Raw genomic sequence first — 27,910 nt, 5'->3', positions numbered from 1 at the left:
TGTAGTCTAGATCTGCACGGTGCAATACAGTAGCCACAAGACACATGTCATAATTTACATTAATTAAAATTAAATGAAATTAAAAATTCAGTTCCTCAGTTGCCCTAGCCACATTTCAAGTACTCAATGGGCACACTGCGTAGTGGCTGCCATTTTGGGCAGGGCAGATACAGAACATTTCCATCATTGCAGAAGGTGCTTTGGACAGCCCTGGTACAGATCAGGGGTCAGCAAACTTTTCCTTTAGGTTTTGTGGGCCATATGGTCTCTGAACAACTACTCAACTCTGCCATTGTAAAGCAAAAGCAACCACAATAAACATGTAAACTAGTGAGCACGGATGTGTCACTATAAAACTTTATTTACAACAAGAGGTGGTGGGCCAGATTTGGCCTATGGACCATAGTTTGTGGAGCCTTAGACTAGAAAGTCTTCTCTCCCAGCTCTGCTTGTTGAGTTTCTACTTATTTTGAAGCCCTGGCCCAAATGCCAAATCCCTCCATCCCTCAATTAGAATCAATCACACTCTCCTCTGACCCCCAGCATCCTGCACTTCTATTATTGTACCACCACAGTCCACCTTGCAGTCCTCTTAACCTGTGTCACAGGTAAAGGTAAGTGGATTAGAAACCACTAGGCACTCCATTCTTCAAGGGCAAAGGTGAAGTTTTGTTCTTCGTAGTGTCTGAGTAAGCACTCAAGCATTTAGTCTTACTGTTACTGGTCTGTTTATGAAAAGCAAACAATTCCACAATAATTCCGGGATGTTCAATTTAAAATGCACTGTTACATTCCCTTCTTTTTTTTTTTTTTTTTTAATAGGGCTCATTTTTTTTTTTTTAATTTTTTTTATTTATTTTTCCCCCAAAGCCCCAGTAGATAGTTGTATGTCATAGCTGCACATCCTTCTAGTTGCTGTATGTGGGACTCGGCCTCAGCATGGCCGGAGAAGCGCTGCGTCGGTGCGTGCCCGGGGTCCGAACCGGGGCCGCCAGTAGCGGAGCGCGCACACTTAACCGCTAAGCCACGGGGCCGGCCCACATTCCCTTCTAAAAAGGGTATTACATCAAAATGTTGCTCAGTGAGAAAACTATCATCTAAACTCTTATTATTCTTTTCACAAATTACTAGATTTAAATATTTACTTATATTTGCCTTCAACATGAAGAATTTTTCACCGAAATAAAACATTTATAAATTTAGTTACCCAAATCTAAAATTATTTACATAATTAAATTAGCATAGGTACAGAATTCTCTACCCGAGTAAAATAATTTCACAGCTAATATGGCAAATCTATGAATGGTTGACTCAGGAACAGTTGGTAGGACTGTTAGGGCAAGTCTAATTTTAAAAATTTTAAAATCTTGCTTTCTTCAAGATTCAAAGGAAGATAGAGGACAAAGTTTAGACCCCAAGTGTTCTGTTGATTCAGCTGGCTCATAAGTTCCTGGAGGAGTTGTCTGCACCATTTATGGTCATCACTAACTTATGTTAGATCCAATAACCCAGTAAAATGAATCAGTTAGAAAGTAAAATTGAGGGTTTTTTAAATTGACTAAACCTCAGCATTACTAAAAACTACAGTTACTGTCAAATTCAAAGATGATGACTCATTTGGGATAATACAATCACTAGAATATTCTCTTGGATTTCCCACATGAGAGATTAAATGGTGAGTTTATTCTACTCTTTTACTAGCACCTTCTCCCTACAACACTGTCAAAGTGACCCTTACCACTGGCAGGTGTAATCAGTAATCTTGTAGAAGAATTCAAATACAAACTCCTACACCAAGGTCATTGCTACACAAACAATGTAATAGCCTCCAACTTAAGTACTAAATACTAGTAATATGAAAATAAGAATAAACCAAATGATGAGAGTAACGTAAACAACACTTTACTTGTTTACTGAAGCTGTGGGTGAGGTCTGGGGAGTCTTTTCATCTTCCCCTTGAGAACTACTAAACTCAGAATCCTGAAACCGCTTTCCAATCTTTGGCCGCTTTAGATGACTACTCCGAGTACGAGTGGAAACAGGTGTTTTATCATGACCTGAGAAAAACCAGCAAACTACAATTAATTATGTATTCAAAGGATTACCTATTAAAATACACAGAAATGCAAGAACTATGCTAGTTTACATATATCCCCACCATTACACACTCTCTTTCTCTCACTTACATCAGGCTAAGAAACAACATCAGTGTCTTTTTCTAAATTATGAAATAACTTGGTCAATATTCATTCCTCCCATTTCCATGTTACCTTGAGCTCCACAAAGTGTTTTTGCAGTTTCACTTATATTCTCTCCCAATAATCTTGGGAAATAAGGTAAACATTACTGTCCCTATTTTACAGAAGAGGAAAAGAGAGGTATGGTAGCTTACTCTGTTCACATAGCAACATCAGCAGTAGTGGTGGCATTAGAACCCAGATCTAGATTTTAGATAAATTCTAGATTTAGATCTAGAATAAATTCTAGACTTAGATCTATAATTCTAAATTTAGATAGATTCTAGATCTAAGTCTAGATTTTAGATTTTGGATAAATCTTCAATTACAGGGACATACACACACACATACACAACACCTCCTAACTCTAAGTGTCTCAAACACTTACACATAGATCAGTCAAATTTCTTACCTTCAGAAGTGCTTGCAAAGGCATCTTTTAGAGAATCAATCTAAAATAGAGATACAGATTAAAACCAAAAGTTTTACCTCATTTTTTCTCCCAATGGATCTTCTTCATTCAGTGTCAAAGAAAACCCTTTAAAATGTTTTTCAAATAGCATTTTTTGTACTCACTATTCATCAGTTAAGAAAACTTACCTAAGAAATAAAAGGCTGTGTTAAGCCTCCGTTTATTACAAGCCTGAGAACTTATCAAGCCATCTCGTATGTTACAGTGGTACACAATGGAGTCTCCCAGTATTCTGTCCTCAGCTCCCTTCTCGTCTCAGTCCACACGCTCTCTCTGCCCAATTTTCTTTACTGCAACATCTATTTGCTGATGAATCCAAATATACAATTTAACTTGCTCAACTTCTTTCCTGATATCCAAAGCTCTATTTCCAACAAAATATCTCCCAGTGGATGCTCCATCCAATTTCACATCCAACTTGTCCCAAACTGAACTGTCATCTTTTCCCAATATTATTCCCTGTCTTGGTTAATGGCAATAACAATGCAGTCAGCCACTCCAGCCAAAAACCTGTGAAGCAGGAATGATTTCTTCCCAGCCTCATTCAATCAACCGCCAAGCCTGTCAATTCTGACTGAACAATCTCTCAGAACGGCCCCCGTGTATGGCCAACGCTGTAGCTGGGGCCTTTGTCACCTTTAACGTGAACTAATCCAGGAGCATCCTCACCGGTATCCCTCGCTCTAATCACACGCCCTGATGACAGGGATGCTTCCAAATCACAAATTTTGCCACTCCTTTGCTTTAAAAAACAAACCTGAATGGTTTATCACTGCCTAGAATACAAACTCCCAAACTCTTCAACACCAAATACCTCTTACCAAATACCAAACACGCCATTTTCTTTCACATCTGTGTTTTTTACATGCTAACTCCTTATAAATAGTGATTATATTATTTATATTATCCTTAAAAACGTTTCAAAAATTTTCACTCAAATAGTCAGTGCTCATGATAATTAAGACAGGAAATAAGAGGCACAAATAACTCCCCAAAGCACTTCTCTCTGAAATGCATGTGCATTTACACAGACATATTCAACACTCACTAAAAATATATTCAGATACCCATGTACAAAACAAATACGACTGTAATAAATGCTATCACAACAAAAGACTGCATAAAAACAGACTTCTAGAATGCCATTAATGGACTTGATATTAAGTAATATCAAGTAAGTTCTAGAAAAGTACCCACTAAGTCCTCTGGAGTTCAGTAATGGGACCTGTCCTTCTGCTTTCAGGTTACCTAGTATTTGCCAAGTGCATTACAATCTACAAAGACCCAGCATACATAGCCTCAAACTTCCCACAACAACTTCATAACCTCTGACCTACTACTAATTCCACTTCTAGAAATTTATCTGTGCAAGAAAATAATTACATGTGCACAATGATGCTTGTATAAATGTGTTCACTGCTGGGCCACTTATAACTGTAAAAAACTTAAGCATAATATGTTAAGGAAATAAAATAGTATTTAGATATATAATAGAACAGTGTGCTACTATTTAACAATCATGTTTTAAAACAGCAATGCTAGGAGCCGGCCCGGTGGCGCAAGCAGTTAAGTGCGTGCGCTCCACTGTGGCGGCCTGGGGTTTGCCACTTCGGATCCCGGGTGCGCAGCGACGCACCACTTGGCAAGCCATGCTGTGGCGGCGTCCCATATAAAGTGGAGGAAGATGGGCACAGATGTTAGCCCAGGGCCAGTCTTCCCCAGCAAAAAAAAAAAAGAGGAGGATTGGCAAATGTTAGCACAGGGCTGATCTTCCACACAAAAAAAAGAAAAAAAAAAAAGTAACACTATGGAAAACGCTTACAATATTACGTTAATGGAGAAAAGCAGTTAGAAGCAGCATAAAAGAATAAAAACAAAAAATGTATGCAGATACATGTTTTATAATAATATATTAAGTACATATACAAAAATGTTAACAGCACTGTATCTGAAGTAGTGGGATTACAGATTTTTATTTTCTTCTATACTATTTTATGTGTAGTATTCCAAACTATTTTTCAAAGAAAATTAAGTCCTTAGTAACCAATTAACAGAAGATGCCAAGAAAACTAACACGGTAGAAATTACATAAGTTTGTTAAATAACTATACCATTTAAAAAATTAAATATTAGCCGAACCGATTTTAAACGAACAGAAAAATCATTATTTCCTACAATAAACATACAGTGCACCTACAGTTAGCTGCATCTCACTAGACTGATTGTCTTCAGTTCCTGCTTCATATTCCAGAACAGATGCAAGACCATCTTCTCCAGACATAGGTCTTTTAGCTTCATTTTGAGAAAGTGCTGTGTGTAGAAGAATTTTAAAAATTATAACCCAATCAGTATTTGGTTTTAATTGTAACACTGTTTGTACTGATCCTCACAAAAGCCCTGAAGAGCAGCCTGAACAGAGGGTGGTGAAAATCTAGTGTGTGACCTTCCCCGTCACCAAAAGCTTCCACTGAAACCCTGCCATTACAGAGTCTCCGTTATCTGTAGTTAGTGACTCTGAGGAGAGATGCGGGAGACGGGACCACCTCTGATCCCCGGATGCCTGGCCTATGCTGTTTCAGCAATCTGTGTTCATTTCTTACCCACCAATTCCTACTGGACTGTTCCACTCTGCTGGGCTATCCTAGGTCCTCTTATTAGTGACTCAAACGTTAATACATACCAAAAGTTCAAACTTTAGAAAACAGGGTCTGTTACTAGAGAGATCATACCACTACTCTAGACCGTACGACACAACCATCAGTGGGCACTGCTTTTTAAGCTGGACACGTGCTCACATGAAAACATTCTTACCTGTCATCTTAAGTGTTTCTCTCTGCAATGCTCTGGTGACTGGTATTCGCTGGTACCAGTGCCCAACACCTTCAACTTCCCAAAGGAGTTCATGGTCTCCCGGATACTTTTCAAAGTATTGCTTGCAAGCTGAAAAACACATTTAGAATTTTCTAGGAATCCCAAATATCAATTGTTTTGGAAAACAAAGAAGATGGAAAGTAATCTGCCCAACTCACTCAATGGGACTAGCATGACCTTGACACCAAAAACACCATGGTAACTCAAGAAAAGAAAACTATACAGCAGTCTCATTTATGAATAAAAACCCTAAATACAATTCCAAGTTAAAGTTTTAACATGACCACGCAATAAAAATCCTAATAAAAGATGTGCCTCACCTCTAAAGAGAAAATTATTAAATGTTACTGCGGAACATAGAAGAACTGAATAAAAGGATTGTTAGACTCAATAGTGTAAAAACACCAATTCTCACCAAATTATTCTGTAAAGTTCATGCTATTCTAAACAAAATCCCAACAGAGTATATTTTTTAATGGAACTTGACAAAACTTGATCCCAAATTCAAAATGAAAGAGCAAGGGGTTAAGAAACAATATTCAGGCCAATTTTGAAGGAAAAAAAGTAAGAAGAAGGACTCATCCTAGAAGATGTGAAGAATCATCATACAGGCACAGTAACTAAAACAACCTGGTATTGACATAGGATATAGAGGAAGAAGAGGAAAAGGAAGAAGAAGAAGAAGAATTAAAATACCAGGAAAAAAAAAAAAACCCACCAGGAAAGAACTACATGTACACTAAAAACCTGGCAAATGACAGAGGCGGCATTACATCTCAGCAGAGAATGGATAAACTATTAAAATGATGCTAGAATAAAAATCCATATTGAAAAAAATCAAGTCAGATCTTGACCTCACATCTACATCATTCATAAAAATAAACTCTAGGGCCGGCCCCGTGGCTTAGCGGTTAAGTGCTCGCGCTCCGCTACTGGCGGCCTGGGTTCAGATCCCGGGCGCACACCAACGCACTGCTTCTCCGGCCATGCTGAGGCCGAGTCCCACATACAGCAACTAGAAGGATGTGCAACTATGACATACAACTATCTACTGGGGCTTTGGGGGAAAAAAAGGAGGATTGGCAATAGATGTTAGCTCAGAGCCAGTCCTCCTCAGCAAAAAGAGGAGGATTAGCATGGATCTTAGCTCAGGGCTGATCTTCCTCACAAAAAATAAATAAATAAATAAATAAATAATAAATAAACTCTAGATGGATTCTAAGATCTATTATGAAAAGCAAAATGTTTAAAAGAAAACATAACAGAATACCTCTAGGACCCTGGGGTACTGAAGGATTTCTTATAAAAGATACAAAAATCACAATCCATAATGAAATATTATGATAAACCTGACTGTTAAAGTTTAAGGCTCTCTATATCAGGACTATGCAGCAGAACTTTCTACGATGATGGAAATGGCCTGTATCAGCACTGTCCAATACAGCAGCCAAGAGCCACATGTGGCTACTGAGGAACTGAACTTAAAACTGTATTTAATTTTAATTAACTTAAACATATCTAATTTATATTACTGGCTGCTGTATTGGACTACATGGTTTTAAATTTTAAAAATACCATAAAGAGGGCCGGCTCTGTGGCTTAGCGGTTAAGTGCGTGCGCTCTGATGCTGGCGGCCCGGGTTCGGATCCTGGGCACGCCCCAAGGCACCACTTCTCCATCCAACCCGAGGCCGAGTCCCACGTACAGCAACTAGAAGGATGTGAACCTATGACATACAACTATCTACTGGGGCTTTGGGGGGAAAAAAATGAATTAAAAAAAAAAAAATCTTTAAAAATACCATAAAGATACAGATTAGGAGATATTCAGAAGAAAACAAAGGATGAATATTCTGAGCATATAACAAAATTCCTAAAATTGAATTAGAAAGACAAAATAATTCCAAGAAAAACGGGCAGAGGCTATGAACAGCAAATTCACACACAATGAAAACCGAATGGTCACTGAGCAAAGATAAAGATGATAAACCTCACCAGCTGCCAAGAAAATATAAGAGGAAATGACAAGACACCATTTTCACACCCACCAGATCATAACTAGCATCAGGGGAATAAGGGAAATGGACACTCCCACCCTCTGCTGTGTGAGGACAATCCTGCAATAGTTAGTAATGCTGAAGAGACATATTTTATGATCCAATTCTACGTTAGGTATATACCCTCATGACTTACACATATGCACTAGAAGATATTTCTAATGCTCATTACAGTACTATTTTTAAACCAGGGTGGGGGTACAACCTAAGTGCCCATCACTGGGAGATCTATGAATAAATTATTATATGTGCACAATAAATAATATACAGCAGTGACAAAAAATAAACTACAGCTACATATATCAACACTGATAAAGTCAGTAAAAAAGCAAGTTAGTATATGTACAAAATTATATCATTTATATAATAAAGTTCAAAAACATTAAACAAAATGGTGTAGCCTCTGTGGAAACAGTTTGGCAATTCCTCAAAAAGTTAAACATAGAACTACCATAAAGCCCAGCAATTCCACTCTCAGGTATATATCCAAAAGAACTGAAAGCAGGGACTCAGAGATCTATCTGTACACCAAGGTCCATAGCAGCAATATTCGTAACAGCCAAAAGGCAGAAACAACCCAAGCGTTCGTCAACAGAAAAATGGATAAATGAAATGTGATATATTCAGACAATAAAAATCTACTCAGCTATAAAAAGAAACGAAATTTTGATACATGCCACAACACAGATGGACCTTAAACATGATGCTAAATGAAATAACACAGACAAAGAAGGACAAATATTGTATGGTTCCACTTACATGAATGAAGTACCTAGAAAAGGCAAATTCATAGTGACAGCAGGGAATGGGGCAAGAGAATGGGGCAAGGGGAAAAGGGGGAGTTGTTTAAAGGGTACAAGTTTATGTTCGGGATGGTGAAAAAGGTTTGGGTATAGATAGTGGTGATGAGTACACAGCATTGTGAATGTGATTAATGCCACCGAATTGTACATCTACAAAATGGTTAAAATGATATATATTTTATCACAAAAAAACTTAAAAATCTTTTTAATAGAAAAGCACACTAAATAATGCTTTATAGTGTTTATGCACATCAACATAAGTAGGAAACCACGGGCAGGAAAGATCTACACCAACTTCAGGAACGCAATTATCTCTGGGGAGGAAAGGAGAATGGGATTAGGGAGGGGTCCAAAGAGAACATCAACTGTATCTACAATGTTCTATTTAGTTCTCCCTAAAAATAAGTGAAAACAAATATGGCAAAATCTTAACATTTATTAATCTGGATACTGGCTACATGGACAGACACTAGGATACTATTTTCTCAGTTTTTTTCCTGTACGTTTGAAGATATTTCTCATGTTTTCTGGTTTCAGTTTCCCTACCTATTAGGAAGTAAGAAGCTGGAGAAAACCAACACAACAGGCCACACCGAGTCCTCTGTCTGAATTAAAATGACCAAAATAGAAGAGAATGCAGCCCAAAGGGAGTACCTGACAAAAGGTGACTAGAGTTGAAGGTCCTCATTCAGATCTGTCTAGCCAGAGTCATGGTCAGAAAAAGAGAACTCTTACACCTCCAGCATTCCGCTAAGTGACACAGGAGGTATGTGCCCATAGGAAGAACAGCCGCCAACTGAGTAGCACTGGCCATCCCTCCTCGACAAGTTTTGGAGACCTCTTTCACCTACGCCATTCTACGTGCAGCACTAAGAAATTCACCCTTGCCACATAATTCTTTTAAAGCCTAAGCTTTATAGTATGGACCCTACACTTCTCCAAAGATATTCCCCAATGCTAAATGTCTCCAAACTCTTAACAGTCTTTGCCTCACAGAATCTTTTCACAGTCACTTATTGAGCACACTCACTCTGTGCAAAGACCTAGATGGTGCTGCTACAGAAGAAATATTCACAGAATTTATCCACAAGGAACTCAGAGTCTAAAATGGTATTAAAATGAAAACCTGAAGAAATAGACTATAAGGTGGAAAGTGGTTAAGTAGCATAAGAGCACTACAGGTAAACAACCACAAGACTGAGAGGAGGAAAGGTAAATCTCTGTTGAGCAAAGATCAGGCAAGGCTTTTGGTCTGGGCCCTAACAAAGAGGTAAATTCCAGGAAACTCAAGAAAATTAACTATGGAGTTATTACAAATTTAGTGATGTGGCTGGGTAAAAAATTAATACATATATAAATCAATACCCTTCATGTATATAACTAACCACCAGTTAGAAAAAATAATGGAAGAAAATACATTTACAATAGCAACAACAAAGATAAAATTCCCAAATATACATATTTTTTCCTAGCTTAACTTTAAGAACTGTATGGAGAAAACCCAAATGCTAACTGATCTGAACAAAATCATACAATTATATACATTATACATACAATTATAATATTGTTGGATAGAAAAAAAAGATAATGATGTTACTTCTCCATAAGCTAATAAGTTTAAAAGTGAGCCCAATAAAATCTGAACAGAATTTTTTTTAAATCTAGAAAGTGGATTCTGAAGTCAATATAGGAAAATAAATAAGCAAAGTCAGAATTATTAAATGAAGGAGAAGATTAGTCTTTCCAGATATTCAAAAGCTAAAATAAATAAAACAGTGAAGCACTGGAACTTAAAAGATTAATAGAAACAAAGGAGAACTATACACGAATAGATATATGCACAAATTTAATGTATAATCTAGATTAAGGCTTAGCAAACTTTTTCTTAAAGGGACAGACAGCAAATATTCTAGGCTTGCAGGCCCTGTGGTCACTGTCATAACTAACCAACTCTGACATTTTAGGGCAAAAGAAGCCATAGACAATATGTAAATGAATGAGCATGACTATGTTCACGGTACACCAGGATAAACTCCAAATGGATAAAGGATTCACGAGACCTTATTTACTCCGTGTCTCTAGGTACACATGCCACAGTACTGTGTAAATCTAGTCCCATGGTTCGCTAAGCACCTACTCTAGCCTGAGACCAACTCCATCCATAGGTGGCACTCATTACCTATTTGGAATAAACAAATTATCTCTGTTTTTTTTAATAAAGCTTACAACATAAAACACTATAATGTTTCTTAGAACATTCAAAATATTCATGGAAACAAGTGATGGTCATCAAAGAACTACTGGACATACAGCAACATCAAAGAACTATTAATTAACTAAGTTGAAAGAGAAAAACCAAATGGAAATCCAAGTCCTTCAGATAATAAACACTGTACAGGAGAGACGAAGAGCAAGGAACCGAAATGATGGAGAAGCCACTAGTCTAAAATATTCTATTCTCAATATATTCCTTTATTTTCACATTTCAAAGAGTCTTATTCACAAAATCACACAAATGACATCAATAAAACATTGTCTGGGAATCTCCTGACTAAACCAAAAGAAAAGAGTTCCAGCCCATCAAGACTTTAGCAAAGATAGAAAGTAGCTGATGTGCACCTGTAATTCATTTGGTATTCCGTTTATTTATCATTAGAATCCTAGAAAAGAGTAAGTGTTAAGGGATTCTGCCTGTAGTGGATGTGTCTGCATTCCTCCCCAAATTCAGTAAAGCAACAATTAGATTTTAAGGGGAAAATCCATTTTCAGATTATCGAAGAGTATACAGCATTCATTCCATTCTCATGGATGGGTCTAGAAATAAATTATGATTCAAAACGGGGACACAACACTTGGTTCTTGTTTTTTGAACCTGTGATATTAAAAAGGGGGAGGAAACTTAGAACACAAATATATTTTCAGTGGAAATAAACATCTGATGTTAGACTAAAATCAATAGTAAATTGTATTTTATAAAAGTTTTCAAACAAATTACTTTCCAGGATTAAATTTTACTTCATTAAGAAAAAAGTAGTTGTATGGGCTTTACACAAATGCAAGTATAAATCCACTAACAGTTTTTAAAACATCACCACATGGTATATCCATACAATGGAATACTAAACAGCATTGAGAATGAATAAATAGAGCTACATGAATCCACATGAATGAATCTCATAAACATAAAGCTGAGTAGAGAAAGCAAACTGCAGGAAAATTCATACAGTACATATCATTTATATAAAGTTTTTAAATATGTAAAACAATATGACATATTGTTGGAGGATACATATATATGTATTAAAAGTCTAAGAAATGCACTGCTGGTGTGAATGCAAACCGGTGCAGCCTCTATAGAAAACAGTATGGAGATTCCTCAAAAAATTAAAAATAGAAATACCTTATGATCCAGCTATCCCACTACTGGGTATTTATCCAAAGAACTTGAAATCAACAATCCAAAGAGGCTTATGCACCCCTATGTTCACTGCAGCATTATTCACTATAGCCAAGAAGTGGAAGCAACTCAACTGTTCATCGACAGAAGACTGGATAAAGAAGATGTGGTATATATATACAATGGAATACTACTCAGCCATAAAAAAAGACAAAATCATCCCATTTGCAACAACATGGGTGGACCTGGAGGGTATTACGTTAAGTGAAATATGCCAGACAGAGAAAGACAAACACCGTATGATTTCACTAGTATGTGGAAGATAAACTAACACACGGACAGAGAGAATAGTTTGGTGGTTACCAGGGGGAAGGGGGTTGGGGGTCGGCAGAAGGGGTGCATTTATATAGTGACTGACAAATAATAATGTACAACTGAAATTTCACAATGTTATAAAGTATTATGACATCAATAAAAAAAAGAAAATATAAAAATAAATAAAAATTTAAAAATGGACAAATAGATATTAAAAAAAAAAAAGTCTAAGAAATGCATAGGGGGGCCAGCCCCGTGGCTTAGTGGTTAAGTGCGCGCGCTCCGCTACTGGCGGCCCGGGTTCGGATCCCGGGCATGCACCGACGCACCACTTCTCCGGCCATGCTGAGGCCGAGTCCCACATACAGCAACTAGTAGGATGTGCAACTATGAGATACAACTATCTACTGGGGCTTTGGGGAGAAAATGGGAAAAAAAGGAGGAGGATTGGCAATAGATGTTAGCTCAGAGCCGGTCTTCCTCAGCAAAAAGAGGAGGATTAGCAGGGATGTTAGCTCAGGGCTGATCTTCCCCACAAAAAAAAAAAAGAAAGAAAGAAATGCATAGGGAAAATAAATGCCAAATTAAGGATAGTGCTTATTTCAGGGAAGGGAGTGAGCTAACTGGGTAGGAGTACAACTCCACTGGCAGTGATCCATTTCTCATGATGGCACACGTTGGATGGTACATGAGTATTTGTTACCTCATTCTTTATATCTTCTTGTATGTCTGAATTTTTTTTTAATTTAAAAAGCTACCACAGACAAATAACCCAAAGAAAAAATGGTCAAAGAATCTAAACAGACATTTCTCCAAAGAAGATATACAAATGGCCAATAAGCACATCAGAAGATACTCAACATCAAATGCAAATCAAAACTACAATGAGATGACACTTCACACTCACCAGGATGGCTATAACAAAAAAGACAGATTATAACAAGTGTTGACGAGGATGTGGAGAAATTGCAACCCTCATACATTGTTTATGGGAATATAAAATGGTACAGTTGCTTCAGAAAACAGAGCGGCAGTTCCTCAAAAGATTAAACACAGAGTCACCACATGGGCCAGCAATCCATCCACACCTAGGTTACACAAGAGAAATGTCCACACAAAAAACATACAAATGTTCACAGCAGCATTACTCACAACAGCTGAAAAGTAGAAATAACCCAAAAGTCCATCAACTGATGACGGATAAACAAAATGTGGCATGTCCATTCAATGAAGTAATATTCAGCCATAAAAAGGAACAAAGCACAAATGCAACATTTATGCAAAATGAAAGAAGCTAGACACAAAGGGCTTATAATACAATCACATCATATGATTCCATTTATATGAAATGTCCAGAATAGGTAGATCCAGAGAGACAGAAAATAGATTAGTGTTTAGCCAGGAGATGGAGGACTGGAGGAATGGAGAGTGACTATTAACTGGCACAGGGTTTCTTTTTGGGGGTGATGAGAATGTTCTGGAATTAGGTAGTAGTTATGGTTGCACAGCTGGGACTATACTAAAAACCACTGAATTGTACACTTTAAGAGTGTGAATTTTATGGTATGTGAATTATATTCCAATTTTTTTGAGAAGCTACCACACCCTCAAAAAGCCATATACATGAGATAAGGGCACATTTGCAAAATTAAGCCCTAGGGAGCCAAAGAATCCAAATTTATTTAATATTGATATATGCACATTTACAATATTCTGCAGACACAAGTCAGAAGCAACACTGAGACAAGTTTAACATTTTTTAACTTAATCCATTTACCTGTGTACATGAGAGAGGACAGTGGATATCGCAAGCCAAGTGCATCTTCTGTAAAGGAATCAACAAAGTCCTCCAGCATATGAAGCCCAAAATCTTTGCCTCGATATTTCTTTCTTACAAACATTGTATCAAGAACTGGCAGTTGGTAGCTTTGGGTAAGAAATGAGGCACATATGCTTCCTGCAGTCATAAGAACAGAAATCCAACAATTTTTCACATTAAAAGAATTTATATGTATATACATTTAGAGAATATGAGTTAACAGTCTTTGTAAAAACAGTTTTTTCCTACATCAAGAAGAATGCTAAAGAAATGTATAAATTTTATAATATAAAATGCTTTCCAGTTGTTATTACACATCATAATGTTTACATGTGATAATGAGAAGAGCTATGTAATTTATGTTTGCCAACAATATCATGTAATACACGATAAATTAACTACAACCATTTTATGAACTATATACTTGAAGATGTATCACTGTCTATAGACTTGCACGACTTTAAAACTCATCAACAATCAAGAGTATCTGATAACTGTACACTCACACATTGCTTAACGACAGGGATACACCCTGAGAAATGCGTCATTAGGCGATTTCATTGTTGTGCGAACATCATAGAATGTATTTACACAAACCTAGATGGTAGAGCCTACTACACACCTAGGCTGTATGGTACTAATCTTATGGGACCACCGTCGTATATGTGGTCCATTGTTGACTGAAACATCACCATTCGGCGCATGACTGTATATATTTAATAACACATGAAGCATCTAATTCCAACCTTAGTACCTGAACATTCATCTTTACTTTCTCCCTAGTGAGCACAGTCTCATTTTTATCTACGTAAAGATGGCAAAGAAGCGAATTAGTTCTCCAAATTTTTAAGGACAAGGGATTAAGACTACATGGAAACACCTGTCTGAGAAATGACTAAGTTAGCAGTCTTTTTGCTGTGAATATACTTTAAAAAATATCTTGTATGTTTAAGGTTAAATAGGAGAAATAATTTGAAGTGGTATCTAAATATGCCTCTCCTGGGGCCTGCCCCGTGGCTTAGCGGTTAAGTGTGCGCGCTCCGCTACTGGCAGCCCAGGTTCGGATCCCGGGCGCACACCGACACACCGCTTCTCCGGCCATGCTGAGGCCGCGTCCCACATACAGCAACAAGAAGGATATGCAACTATGACATACAACTATCTAGTGGGGCTTTGGGGAAAAAAGGAGGAGGACTGGCAATAGATGTTAGCTCAGAGCCGGTCTTCCTCAGCAAAGAGGAGGATTAGCATGGATGTTAGCTCAGGGCTGATCTTCCTCACAAAATAAATAAATAAATAAATAAAATAAATAGGCCTCTCCTTATTACATGGTACTGTACTTATTACACTGTACTGATTTGTCTCTTAAGAACCCTGATTTGGGTTCTGACCCTCCAAACAGATGCGTTAGCTCCTTTAATATGTCTTAGTTTATACGTTGAGGGCACCATGGTGGGGCATTCCACTTTCTATTAACTTTAGTATTAATTCATAGTTATCAGTCAATATTCTACTCTTTTTGTGCCTCAAATAAAATAATCTATTATTCTCAGTCAGGTTATTCATATGATTTTGGACAACTCTAATAACATAGTTCAAGGAAGAAACAAAATTTCAGGTAACAAACATCTCACAAATTGATTTTTACCAATCATATCACTTGATAAGTTGGTTAATATAAAAAGACTGTTTTTAGTTCAACCAAGTAATCTGAATTCTTTATGATTAAATTGGAGAATTTCAATAACTTTTTCCAAGACTATCAACTAATTTAAATTTAGAACAGGTAACACAGATTGCTACACACTTAGACCTTAACTGCTGACATTCAGTCAGGATATTTCTAAGGATCAAAATGTCTTAGATAGTGACTATAGTTAACAATACTGTATTGTATACTTCAAATTGGCTAAGAAGGTAGATCTTAAGTGTTATCACCACCCCCCAAAAAAGAGAAAGAAAATGGTAACTATGTGAGGTGATAGGTATGTTAATTACCTTGATATTGGTGAATATTTCACAATGTTAAATATATCAAATTATCAAGTTGTACACCTTAAATATATACAACTTTTAATTGTCAATTATACTCAATAAAGCTGAAATAAATAAATAACTGTCTTGTGTGAGTCTAACAGGTAGTCTCACCAACAAGTTACTGTGACCATTATCAGTTTTAAACACTTTGAAATCAGGATTTCCTCAGAGTAACTTCTAGTAGTGATTATGAAATTAAAAGAGACATTATTTTATAAGTATTAGTCTAAAGGACAAAGCAAAACGAGAAGAGAAAGCACCGTCTAGTTCTAGTTCTCAATTCAAGGTCTGAGGCTCTCTGGCTGTTTACTGTTGCGCATGCTTCAGGCTCCTTACACAAGAATACTAACTATATGAAGGAAATTTCCCACAAATTGATTTTTTTTTCTGTTTCCACACAAACATTCTTTCTAGTAGACAAAAGGTAAATTTCAGCATCTAATAGTGTTAAAATGGTCAGTTTATGGAACTAGCAGTGTTTACGAAGTTTGAAGTTCTACTATTTACTCGCCATGTACATATTCATTTCAAAAAACCATGCTGATTCTCTTCCTTTATCTACACCTTAAATACTTACACTTTGTATAAGGGTTCTGCCTTCATACAAAGGCAATCAAATACAGGGCAGAAATACTTCCCACGTTACCACAGACTCTTCAGACACATCAACAGCTGCAGACAACAGCACAATTACCTTGTAAAGCAAAAACCACAACCTGCTACTTTAGGTGAAGTTTTCATTAAATTTTTTAACTGAAATGAAATTAAATGTAGCACTGCACATGGCAGACTGACTATATTCCTCTAAGTTCCATCTTTAGCCACCTTCTCTTTCTATATACTCTTTCTGGGTAATCTCACCTACTCCCAAGGCTTCTATTTACCCAAATGCTGATGACCACTAATCTTTAATTTCTGTAATGCATGAAACTTACTCCAAGATCAAGAATGGAAGAGCTCACATAAATGAAAATATAACAAAAATCACATGATCAATAGACGGAGAAAAAGCATTTGACAAAATCCAATACCTTTCATGACAAAAATACTCAACGTCCTCATCCTGATAAAGGGATTACGAAAAACCCAAAGCAAATAGTGAAAGACTGGATGTTTCCCCCTAAGATCAGGAACAAGACAAAAATGTTCACTCTCACCACTTCTATTCAATATTATACTGTAGGTTCTAGCCAGGGCAATTAGGCAAGAAAAGGAAATAAAAGGCACCCAAATTGGAAATAAAAAAGTAAAACTATATTCACAGATGACATCATCTTGTTTATAGAACATCTTAAGGAATCCACTAAAAAATTATTACAACTGATAAAGAAATTCAGCAAGGTAGCAGGATACAAGATCAATATACAAAAATCAGTTGTATTTCTATACACCAGCAATGAACAATCTGAAAATGAAATTAAGAAAACAACTCCATTTACAATAGCATCAACAAATAACAAAATTCTTAGGAATTTAACATAAGTGCAAAACTTGTATACTGAAAACCACAAACATTGTTAAAAGAAATTAAAAAACATCTAAATACGGGCCAGCCCCGTGGCGTAGCGGTTAAGTGTGTGCGCTCCGCTGCTGGCGGCCCGGGTTCGGATCCCAGGCGCGCACCGACACACTGCTGCTTGTCAGGCCATGCTGTGGCGGCGTCCCACATAAAGTGGAGGAAGCTGGGCACAGATGTGAGCTCAGGGCCAGTCTTCCTCAGCAAAAAGAGGAAGACTGGCATGGACGTTAGCTCAGGGCTGATCTTCCTCACACACACACACAAAAAAAACATCTAAATAAACGGAAAGACATCCCATGTTCGTGGATCAGGAGACTTAACATTGTTATGATGTCAATACTCCCCAAATTGACCTATAGATTCAAAACCTCAGTTGGATTTTTTTGCAGAAATTGACAAGTGATTCTAATATTCACACAGAAGTGCAAAGGACAGCAAATAGCCAAAACAATCTTAATAAAGAACAAAGTTGGAAGACTCACACTTTCCATTTTAAAACTTACAAAGCTACAGTAATCAAGACAGTGTGGTACTGGCATGAGAATAGATACCGAGATCAATGAAATAGAACGGAGGGTCCAGAGTGAAACTTCATATTTATGGTCAACTGATTTTCAACAAGGGTTCCAAGGCAACTCTATGGGGAGAAATTGCAATCCTGGTACATTGCTGGTAAAAATGTAAAACTGCAGTCACTTTGGAAAACAGTTTGGCAGTTCCTCAAAGACTAAATTTAGAGATACCATGTGAAACTGCAATTCCATTCTTAGGTATATCCCAAGAAAAATGAAAACATGTCCACACAAAAACTTGTACACTAATATTCATAGCAGCATTATTCATAATAGCCAAAAAGTAAAACAACTCAAAAGGCCATCAAATGAGGAAAGACAATATGGATACATCCGTACAAGGGAATATTTTTTGGCCATAAAAAGGAATGAAGTGCTGATACGTGCTGCAACATAGATGAACCTTGAAAACAGCATGCTAAGCAAAAGAAGCCAGACACAAAAAACCACTATGTTGACTGAATGATTGTATTGTGTGATTCCATTTATATGAAATGCCCAGAATAGGCAAATCTACAGAGACAGAAACCTATAGAGACAGATTAGTGGTTGCCTAGGGCCAGGTGCTAAGGGTGGAGAGGGAATGGCGAGTGACTGCTAATGTGCACAGGGTTTCTTTCTGGGATGATGCAAGTGATTTCATTGTTTATCACAACCCTCACATGGCATCTGATGGGGCACTGGAACAGCTCAAGGCCCAGTGGCTTCGCTGCCACTGCAGGCAGTCTGTCCTGGCTGCTGACTGGAAGCAGCTAGGCTTGCCAGCCAAGCGCCTCGGTTCCCTCCACTGCAGCCGCCTGGGCTTCCTCACCACACGGCAGCCTTACGGTAGTTGTATTTCTCACCCAGTGACTTGCTGCTAAGAGTACCACAGTGGAAAGTGCCAGGCCTTCCTAAGGTTTAGCACAGTGTCACTTGTGCTGCATTCCACTGGTTAAAGCAAGTCACAGGGCCAACCCAGATTCAAGCAGACTACATGAAGACATGAATATTGGAAGCATGGTTCCCCAGGGGCCACCCCGCTAACAGACTGCCACAGGAAGTCAAGGAAGTCAGGATCCTTCTATCTGGTGGCCTTTCTACCCCCTAGGTCCTGAGAATCCTTTGCATTCAGCAGACAGATGAGGAAACGGAATAAATCTTAACTGCTTTGATCCAATGTCATACATATCATTTCTTTCATTTCTTTGGGGAGAATTAGTCACCAGTCCCCACCTAGCTGTGAAAGTGACTGGAAAAATAATCCCTGACTGGGCAGCTGCTGGCCAATGACCAGAATATAGAAGAGGAAGCACAAATATTTGGTGGAGAGCTAGCAGTCACAGCTAACTTTCTGCTTTCTCTCATCTCCCAGAGACGAACATTTCCTTTTTAACTTTCAGGAAGTCAATGATCACATCTCAGCAGATACTACCTTCTGCTGGGAGACTCCCTCCACAGTTATGTTTGGTTACCTCAAGCTGTTTTCAGTGACTTATATCCTCACACCAGTATTCACAAACACACATACTTACTTATACAATGGTTTTGATTGATCTCACCCACATATTAAAGTTAGGTTGATTTCGGGGGCCCACATAAATATCCACACCTCCCCCATGTGGTCCAACCTACATTTCTAACTGTGTAGCTCTACCTGTACATCCCACAGGAGCATCTTCACATCCACACGTCAAATCTGAACTCAAGCATTACCAAATCCACCCTCCTTCTGTATTCCTAAACTTAGTTAACAGCTTCTCACCAAGGCATCCAAGCCAAAATCCTTAAGATTCATCACTGGTTCCTCCCCTTCCCTTTCAGCACACCGACAATGGAGTCACCACACTCTGTCCACCCAAAAATCTCCCTCAATCTGTTTCCTTCTCTATCCCTACTGCCACTTTCCTCGTGTTGGTCCTTCTTTCACCTGGACAACTAAAGTAGCTCTTTTAATCGACTTTCCTGACTTCAGAATACAATTTCCCCGCCCGTCACCAAGTACGACAAAAATTATCTCCCTAAAATATTTAATCATGTTACCTCCACATAAAATTCTTTGATAGCTTCCTTGCCAATAAAATAAAATCCCAAACTCTGGTATGGCATCTAAGACCCCTCACAAAGGGACGTCCGTCTTCACCTCTCCCCACCCCACCATCCCGCCCCTTTAGTCCCACCACCTTATTCAGGGTGGCGTCCCAAATACACCTTGTACTTGCATGACTCTGTGCCTTTTTTCATGTATTTATAGTCCATTCATGCGTTCACTAAGAATGTTCTTTACCTTCCCCCTTCTCTGCCCAATGAAGTCCTACTTACCCTTCAAGCCACTTTCAAATATCACTTTCTCGGTGACACTTTCCTCCAGGCAAAATTAGCTGCTCCACTCTTCAATGACTGTTGTTGATCCTCAAATATAGGGCTTATCAAACTGAACTGTAATTAGCTGTTTACTAACTACAGTTTTCTGTCTCATCCACTAGATTTTTGGTGCTTGGAGGGCTGAACCCACAGCCATGTTTGTGTCTCCACTGAGAATGGAGTCCACCCTACCTCCCCAATGAGCACATGCTTACTGGAAAACACGTGCTTCTTTAGATGGCTAGACTTCACCTGAGAACAACGTAGCCACCTCATTTCCCAATGACACGTTTCAGGGAGCCACAGAGTAGTGTGGGACTCCCCCACGCCTTTGCTCATTTCCTTAAAAAAAGATCATACCTAGACAGACTCAAGGCACTAAAATATAACCTCAATCCTTCTCCAACACAAACTTCTGCTATGTTTTGCCTTTAGCTATACTAGCAATCCTTACCATTCTATATCACAGTTTTGTTATTCCATAAAATAATCTTAAAAAAGAAGGGCCAGAAATCTGAATTTCAGTGAACAGGAAGTGAGTGATCTGCCCAAAAAAGAAGGGAAGAACATAGATAGAGCTCTCACTAGAAAGGTTTGAAAGACATAAAGAAAGCTGACTAGCAAATGAAGAGAGAAAAAATGTCTCCCTTATAGATTATTTAAAATGGAGATTACAAAAGCCAAAAATATGTCCCCTGATTGATCATCAATCCCTTCAGTAGTGAGTCAACAAACTGATTCACAGTAGTTGTTGATTAGACTGTGCTTCCCTTCGATGGCTCTTTGATTACACTTTCCCAAAATACGGTCTTCAAACTGGATCAAGGTAGTTCACAGTTGAAGCCAAACAATAACGGACATTTTCCAAAGCAGCAGCTAGTGATAGTGTCTTCAATTTTGTTTTTTTCTCTCATTTGTCTACACTAAAATGTGATATCTGATTTATAAAAATTCTTATTTTTGTATTTCTTAATAACACAGGGCAAACAATTACAAAACTTCCACTGAATTAACAAGTGGGTTTCTTGTTTTGTTTTGTTTTTCATAACCGTGTGACATTTTTTTCTCACCAGCAGTTTTCTAGTTGGCACAGCCCATTTAACAGGTGGACCTGATCGTTCCAGGCCCTGTAAGGATTTATCAAGTTCAGCTAGTTTTGTGTAGACTGATGAGACTCTGGGAACAGTTCCATTTTTTAAAATGTTCACTTTTTGCTTTTAATCAAAGTTTTACACGTGCAATGTTTAGAGTACAACAGTGCTATGAGACTTGTTGGGGATAAAGCAGTCTTGTGATTGCCTCCCTGATACACACACACACACGCACGCACACACTTTCCCTTCCCCAGACAACCACTTTGAAATCGTTTAACTGATCTTTTTGGTATTTAGTTCCACATCTCTAAATAACTTACTACTTCTTCATTTTTCCATTTTGGACATAACCAACTGAATTCAACTTAGCTCTTACATATATTCACAGACCCCAGTCCCAATTCCACCATAACCACACTTCCTATACATGCCCCACCCCGTTACCCCAAAATACTAATTTGTAATTTTGGTAGATCAATTTTCACTATTTACATTATGCACACGCACTCACACACAACACACATTTTGACAACCAAGCCTTGTAGTATATCACGATTGTTTCTCTTTTCCTGTACTGCTTTTTGATTTGCCCTAAGAAGGTTTCTCACTAATTATTTATTATACCTCTAACTTATCCCCCAAAGTCTCCCACAACTGTAACCCTTATCTTGATAAGTTCAAACACATCAAGTATTTCATATTCTTGAGTCAATACCCCAGAGCTTTCTGACCTGCTACAATGCAGATCAATCAATGTCTAGAAAAGCGCTGTCCAAAAGAACTTTCTGCAATGATGGAAATGTTCTGTACCTACTCTGTTCAGTGTGGTAGCCACCAGCCATATGAGGCTATTGAACACTTAGAATGTGGCTAGAATGACTGAGAAATTTAATTTTTTATTTTATTTAACTTTAATTAATTTTCAGCTCAATAGCCACATAAAACTAGTGGCTACCAATCTGGACAGAGCAGTTCCAGAACTATGACACAGCTGTGATTCTGGGATCTCTTGTCTCTCCTAGTTTCCTGATCTGTTACCTTTCTTTCTTGGTTTACTTCCTTATTTTAGTAGAGCATAAACTCTACTAGCTTCCTAAAAAGAGGTACATGAGAGGTCAATTTTTTTGGAATTGACTGTGTAGAAATCTCCTTTTACTCTCATACTTCACCCATAATTTGTACATAGAATTACACTGGAAATCACTTTCCCTCAGTATCTTAAAGGCATTGTTCCACTTCTGGAGTTCAGTGTTCTAGAGTTCAGTTTCATTTCAGAATGAAATCCAGTCATTCTGACTCTTGATCCTTTGCATAAATCCTTCTCTCACTCTCTGGAGGCTTACAAAGTCTTTTCTCTATCCTAAATGTTCTGAAATTTCACAGTAATCTTTCCCAGTATGTGTCTATCTTAAGTCATTGTGATGGATGCTCAGTGGGCCCTTTTAATCTGGAAATGCATATTCTATAGTTCTGAGAAATTTTCTTGAATTATTTCATTGATTTCTTCCCCTCCATTCCTCTGTTCTCTCCTTGTGAAACATCTATTATTCAGAACGTTCCTCTAATTTTATCTTTTCTTTCCTATTTTCTATCATTTAAGGTTTGTTTTTTGTGGTTGTTGTGGCTCTCCCTCCTGATCAATTTCCTCAATTTTATCTTCTTTATATTTAATTTTTAATTTCCAAGAACACTACGGACATACATCTTGTTCTCATTTCATGAATGTTACGACTACTCTTATCTTCCAAAAATACTAAGAGATGAGTTGTTATGTTTTGTTTTTGCATTGTCTGTCTCCTCCAAATTGCTTTTATTCTTTTTTGTTTTGATCTCCATCTTTCACATCAGTGGCTGTCCCTTACTAAGCTATTTGTTCATAGTTAGGAATGAGACACTAAAAAGCCGACGCAATGCTCTGTGTGCATGGTGGGGATTGCTGACAATAAGCTTCACAGCAGGATGATCTGACTGGGACCCTTCCCAGGGGAATCACTTATACTGCTATTTTTAGAATTTTTTTTCTCTTGGGCAAGTCAAATTCCTCAAATAAAACTTGTTTGCTCATGTAAGCATTAAATACTTTTGAAATACCATGTATTCACACATCTTTGGTAACATCTTCATAAAATTTTCATCTTAAGTTTCAATAATTACAAAGGACTTAATTTCTAACATATTATTAACTTTAAAAAAATTTTTTTAAATAATTCTAGACTTACAGAAAAGTTGCAAAAATATACAAAGAGTTCCTGTATTCCTTTCACCCAGCTTCCCCTAATGTTAATATCTTTTTGTGTGTGTGTGAGGAAAATCAGCCCTGAGCTAACATCCATGCCAATCCTCCTCTTTTTGCTGAGGAAGACCGGCCCTGCGCTAACATCTATTGCCAGTTCTCCTCCTTTTTTTTTTTTTTTTTCCTTTTTCTCCCCAAAGCCCCAGTAGATAGTTGTATGTCATAGTCACATCCTTATAGTTGCTGTATGTGGGACACTGCCTCAGCATGGCCTGACAAGCGGTGCATCAGTGCACACCTGGGATCCAAACCCGGGCCACCAGTAGCAGAGCGTGCGCACTTAACCACTAAGCCACGGGGCCAGCCCCTAATGTTAATATCTTACACAGCCAAAGTACTAATATCAAAAACAGGAAATCAACAGTGATAAAACACTATTAACTAAACTATAGACCTTACTCAAATTTCACCAGTTTTTCCACTAATGTCCTTTTCTTGTTCCAGAATCCAAACCAGGATTCCAGACTGCATTTGCTATCATGTCTCCTTATACTCTGCTCTTTGATAATTCCTCCATCTTTCCTTGTCTTGCATGATCTTCACACTTTTGGATACCACTGATCAGTTATTTTATAGAATGACCTTCAATTTGGCTTTGTCTAATGTGTTCTCATGATAAAATTGAAGTTATGCATTTTGGGCAAAAATACCACAGAAACGATGCTATGCCTTTCTCAGTACATCACAGACCAGGGGTCCATGATACTCATATGTCTTATTCCTGTGATGTTAACCATGATCTGTTAGTTAACATGGTGTCTGCCAGGATTTTCTATGTTAATTTACTGTCTTTCCTTTTTCAATTAACAAACGATACTGATTAAAGAAAAACAAAAACCATTACATCACTCTTTTAAATGTATCAAATGGACCCTAAAAATTATTATCAATTTGATAACTGTCATCATCCACTGAACAAACTTTACTACTGAACTAACCATTCCCTAAAACTCAAATATTTTACAGTGTTCCTTTTTCTCCCTGGACTTCTATTTCTATTACTATATTTATTCTACAGAATGTTATCCTGATGCAATATGTTTTTATACTTGGATCACATACTTATTGATTATGCAACTGTTCTTCTCTGGGAAAACATATCTGTGTATAAAGATAAATTTTTAAAACTTCTTTTGACCATAAGGTTCTAAGTATCAATCCAAAAGCAATTCTGAACTATCATTATAATTAATATTAGTACATGACTGATCAAAATGCAGGTATATTATACATTTTAAAAAGTAATTATCAGGCAAAAAATAAAATTTTACTGAAAATATATCTCTCAATGAAATAGATACAGCTTACCTTTTTTTTGGTTTCTGAGTCCATGAATGAATATTACTTACTACCAGAATGAGACAAGGTTCAGCAGTAATCCTATTTCTGTCTTTCATCTTTATAGATAAGAGTGCTTAATAACCATAACAGGACCAGAAAATCCTTTGTTACAATGATTTTACTCAATTCTGTGAGCTCCCTTAGAGTTGTGTGCCCGATATCACACAACGAGCTACTGTAAAAAACTATTTTAATAATCCCACATCTACCTAACCCAAAAAACAAACTGTAAGTCCCTCACAGTGATCTCTTTATTTCAGCAAAAAGGAATTTATATAGTTTCTTGAATTTCATTGTACTGTAATAGGATTTTACCTCATAAACAGTCTCTTTTCATGTATCAAGGCTATTTTTACATCCCAACTAATATCCCCATATTCTGATCTGCTATTTAATTAAAAGATCATAAATAGAGGCCGGCCCCATGGCATAGCAGTTAAGTGCGCGCACTCCGCTGCTGACGGCCCGGGTTCGGATCTCGGGCGCACACCGATGCACCGCTTGTCAAGCCATGCTGTGGCGGCGTCCCATATAAAGTAGAGGAAGATGGGCATGGATGTTAGCTCAGGGCCAGTCTTCCTCAGCAAAAAGAGGAAGATTGGCATGGATGTTAGCTCAAGGCTGATCTTCCTCACAAAAAAAAAAAAAAATTTTTTTAATTTAAAAAAAAATAAAAGATCATAAATAATAAGTGATATAAAGGCTTTCACTCAACTACAGATTTGTTTAATAAAGATTTTATCTTCTTGTTACTGGTAGTTTTTTTCCTGATATGTATATTAGGAATACTTCTATCACAAAGTGTTTTAGTATTTGTTTTGGACAATTTTTCCAAAATATTTTATGTTTGGGTTTCCTTTGCAGAAAAAATACTTCCAGACTGAATTAAATGGTTATTGATTCAAAGGCTAGTGTAAGCACACCTAATTCCATTGTTATCTGGTAGACGAGAGCCAGAGCTTAAAGTGGGAAAGAACTAAACTAAATAGTGAGGATGTAAGGCAATTAGTGGAGAAGTCTGGAAGGTGCTAAAAGTGGCTGACAGGGCCGGCCCTGTGGCTTAGCGGTTAAGTGCTCGAGCTCCGCTACTGGCAGCCCGGGTTCGGATCCCGGGCACGCACCGACGCACTGTTTCTCTGGCCATGCTGAGGCCGAGTCTTGCATACAGCAACTAGAAGGATGTGCAACTATGATGTACAACTATCTACTGGAGCTTTGGGGGAAAAAAAGGAGAAGGATTGGCAATAGATGTTAGCTCAGAGCCGGTCTTCCTCAGCAAAAAAGAAGAGGATTAGCATGGATGTTAGCTCAGGGCTGATCTTCCTCACAAAAAAAAAAAAAAAAAGTGGCTGACAAGCGGCACTTGGAAGCTTGAGGATATAAAATTGAGTTAACTACTAGAAGAAGCAAAAATAGAGGCCAGGTCCCAGAGGAGAGGAGGAGCCCCAAACACACATATAACGAAGAGGAGCACACTCCTGGAGTACTACAAGGGGAATGCTGTGCCCGATAACTGTGTGTCTTTCATCTCTAGCAAGCTCTAACCAAAACAGCATCAACTAGTATGTGCTCCAATGTCTATGAGCGAGGTTCAGGCAGGAGACTCCTCTGGAGCCAGTGTGAGAAGCAGAAAGCCTCCAGTTCCCACAGGAATTATTTTGTATAAAATAAAGCATAAACTAACTAAACCACACTCCAGTCCCAAACTTAAAACATTTTAAAATCAACAAAGTGATGCCTTTTACGCAATGCGGCACTAAGCTTCCTTTAACAAACAGTTTTCTGCCCTGTATAATGACAGCTTTCTGGAGTTACATAAATTATTGGTTCTATTTCAAACTTATACGAGAATAAAATAGCACATTAAAGGAGAACCAAAGTATTTACTCAACAGCAAAAGCATTTTAAACTATAGAGCACACAGCTTTTTATTCTTGAGAAAAAGTGGCCTTCCCCTTTTATTGACTTTATGCACTAATTCTCCTCAGGTATGTGCTAATTATGTGATCAAGGTATCAGTCACAACTGTGCTTCAAATCAGCAGTGAATCTGGGATGATCTTTAGATTGCATCTGACCAGAAGAGCTAAATTTCGAAGGTTTGAAATGCAAAAAAGACAGAAAAATAACATGAGTGTTCTCTGGGAAAGGTCTTCTGGTCAAGGCACAGACCAAGGCTGACTCTGCTATGTGGTAGTTCAAGGTGTGGGGTGTACGTGCACATAGGGAAGCAGCTTAGACCCTTCTGTCTCTAGGAGCTCTGGGTTGCTGAATGAACAGGAAAACAGGTAAAGCAAGGGAAGCTCACACTCTTTCAGGAAGAGGGTACACTTGGGTCTTAGGATCAGGAATCCAAACTTCAGAGGATTAACTTTTGCAGAGCTGTTTGGATTCTCTAAACATATTCAAGTACTTTGTTCTTTGTAATTAGCAAAGCTAATTAATATGGCAGGCTAATTCTAGGCAGAAAAAGACTGTGCAAGGTAGACAGGGGTTTTAAAAGGAGCCAGTAATAGTGAGAGCAGCAGGAATACAACCTTTAAATAAAGGGAGGAAGAGGGAGGGAGAGAAGACAGACAAATCTGAGGCTCAATGTACAACTCTCTCTTCACATATGTGGAGAAATCTTCCTCTCTGTCAAATATTTACTTTTGTTTTTTTCAAAAGACTTTCCTAACAATCCTCACTTATACAGAATGGTAATATCAAAGTACTTCCAAGAAACACTAAGTAAAATCACCT

At 37.8% G+C, this 27,910-nt stretch overlaps 1 protein-coding gene across 6 annotated transcripts in view; it reads right to left on the bottom strand.

Moving 5' to 3' along the window:
* The window catches only part of FAM169A (family with sequence similarity 169 member A), a 62,193-nt gene that overhangs the window by 9,337 nt on the left and 24,946 nt on the right, over positions 1 to 27,910 (bottom strand). For all 6 annotated transcript variants that reach the window (XM_087430171.1, XM_087430173.1, XM_087430174.1 and 3 more), the window contains 5 exons: positions 13,929 to 14,108; positions 5,521 to 5,649; positions 4,907 to 5,019; positions 2,650 to 2,689; positions 1,907 to 2,057 (listed from right to left, as the gene is read on the bottom strand). In XM_087430171.1, coding sequence (XP_087286297.1) covers positions 1,907 to 2,057; positions 2,650 to 2,689; positions 4,907 to 5,019; positions 5,521 to 5,649; positions 13,929 to 14,108 — 613 coding nt within the window. The remainder of the gene's footprint in view (positions 1 to 1,906; positions 2,058 to 2,649; positions 2,690 to 4,906; positions 5,020 to 5,520; positions 5,650 to 13,928; positions 14,109 to 27,910) is intronic.

This window comes from Ceratotherium simum, chromosome 4, assembly GCF_057802395.1.
Source record: "Ceratotherium simum simum isolate JZ-2026a chromosome 4, ASM5780239v1, whole genome shotgun sequence".
NCBI classification, from domain to species: domain Eukaryota; kingdom Metazoa; phylum Chordata; class Mammalia; order Perissodactyla; family Rhinocerotidae; genus Ceratotherium; species Ceratotherium simum.
Note: the sequence above shows the minus strand (reverse complement) of the source record. Positions and strands in the feature narration are given on the sequence as shown.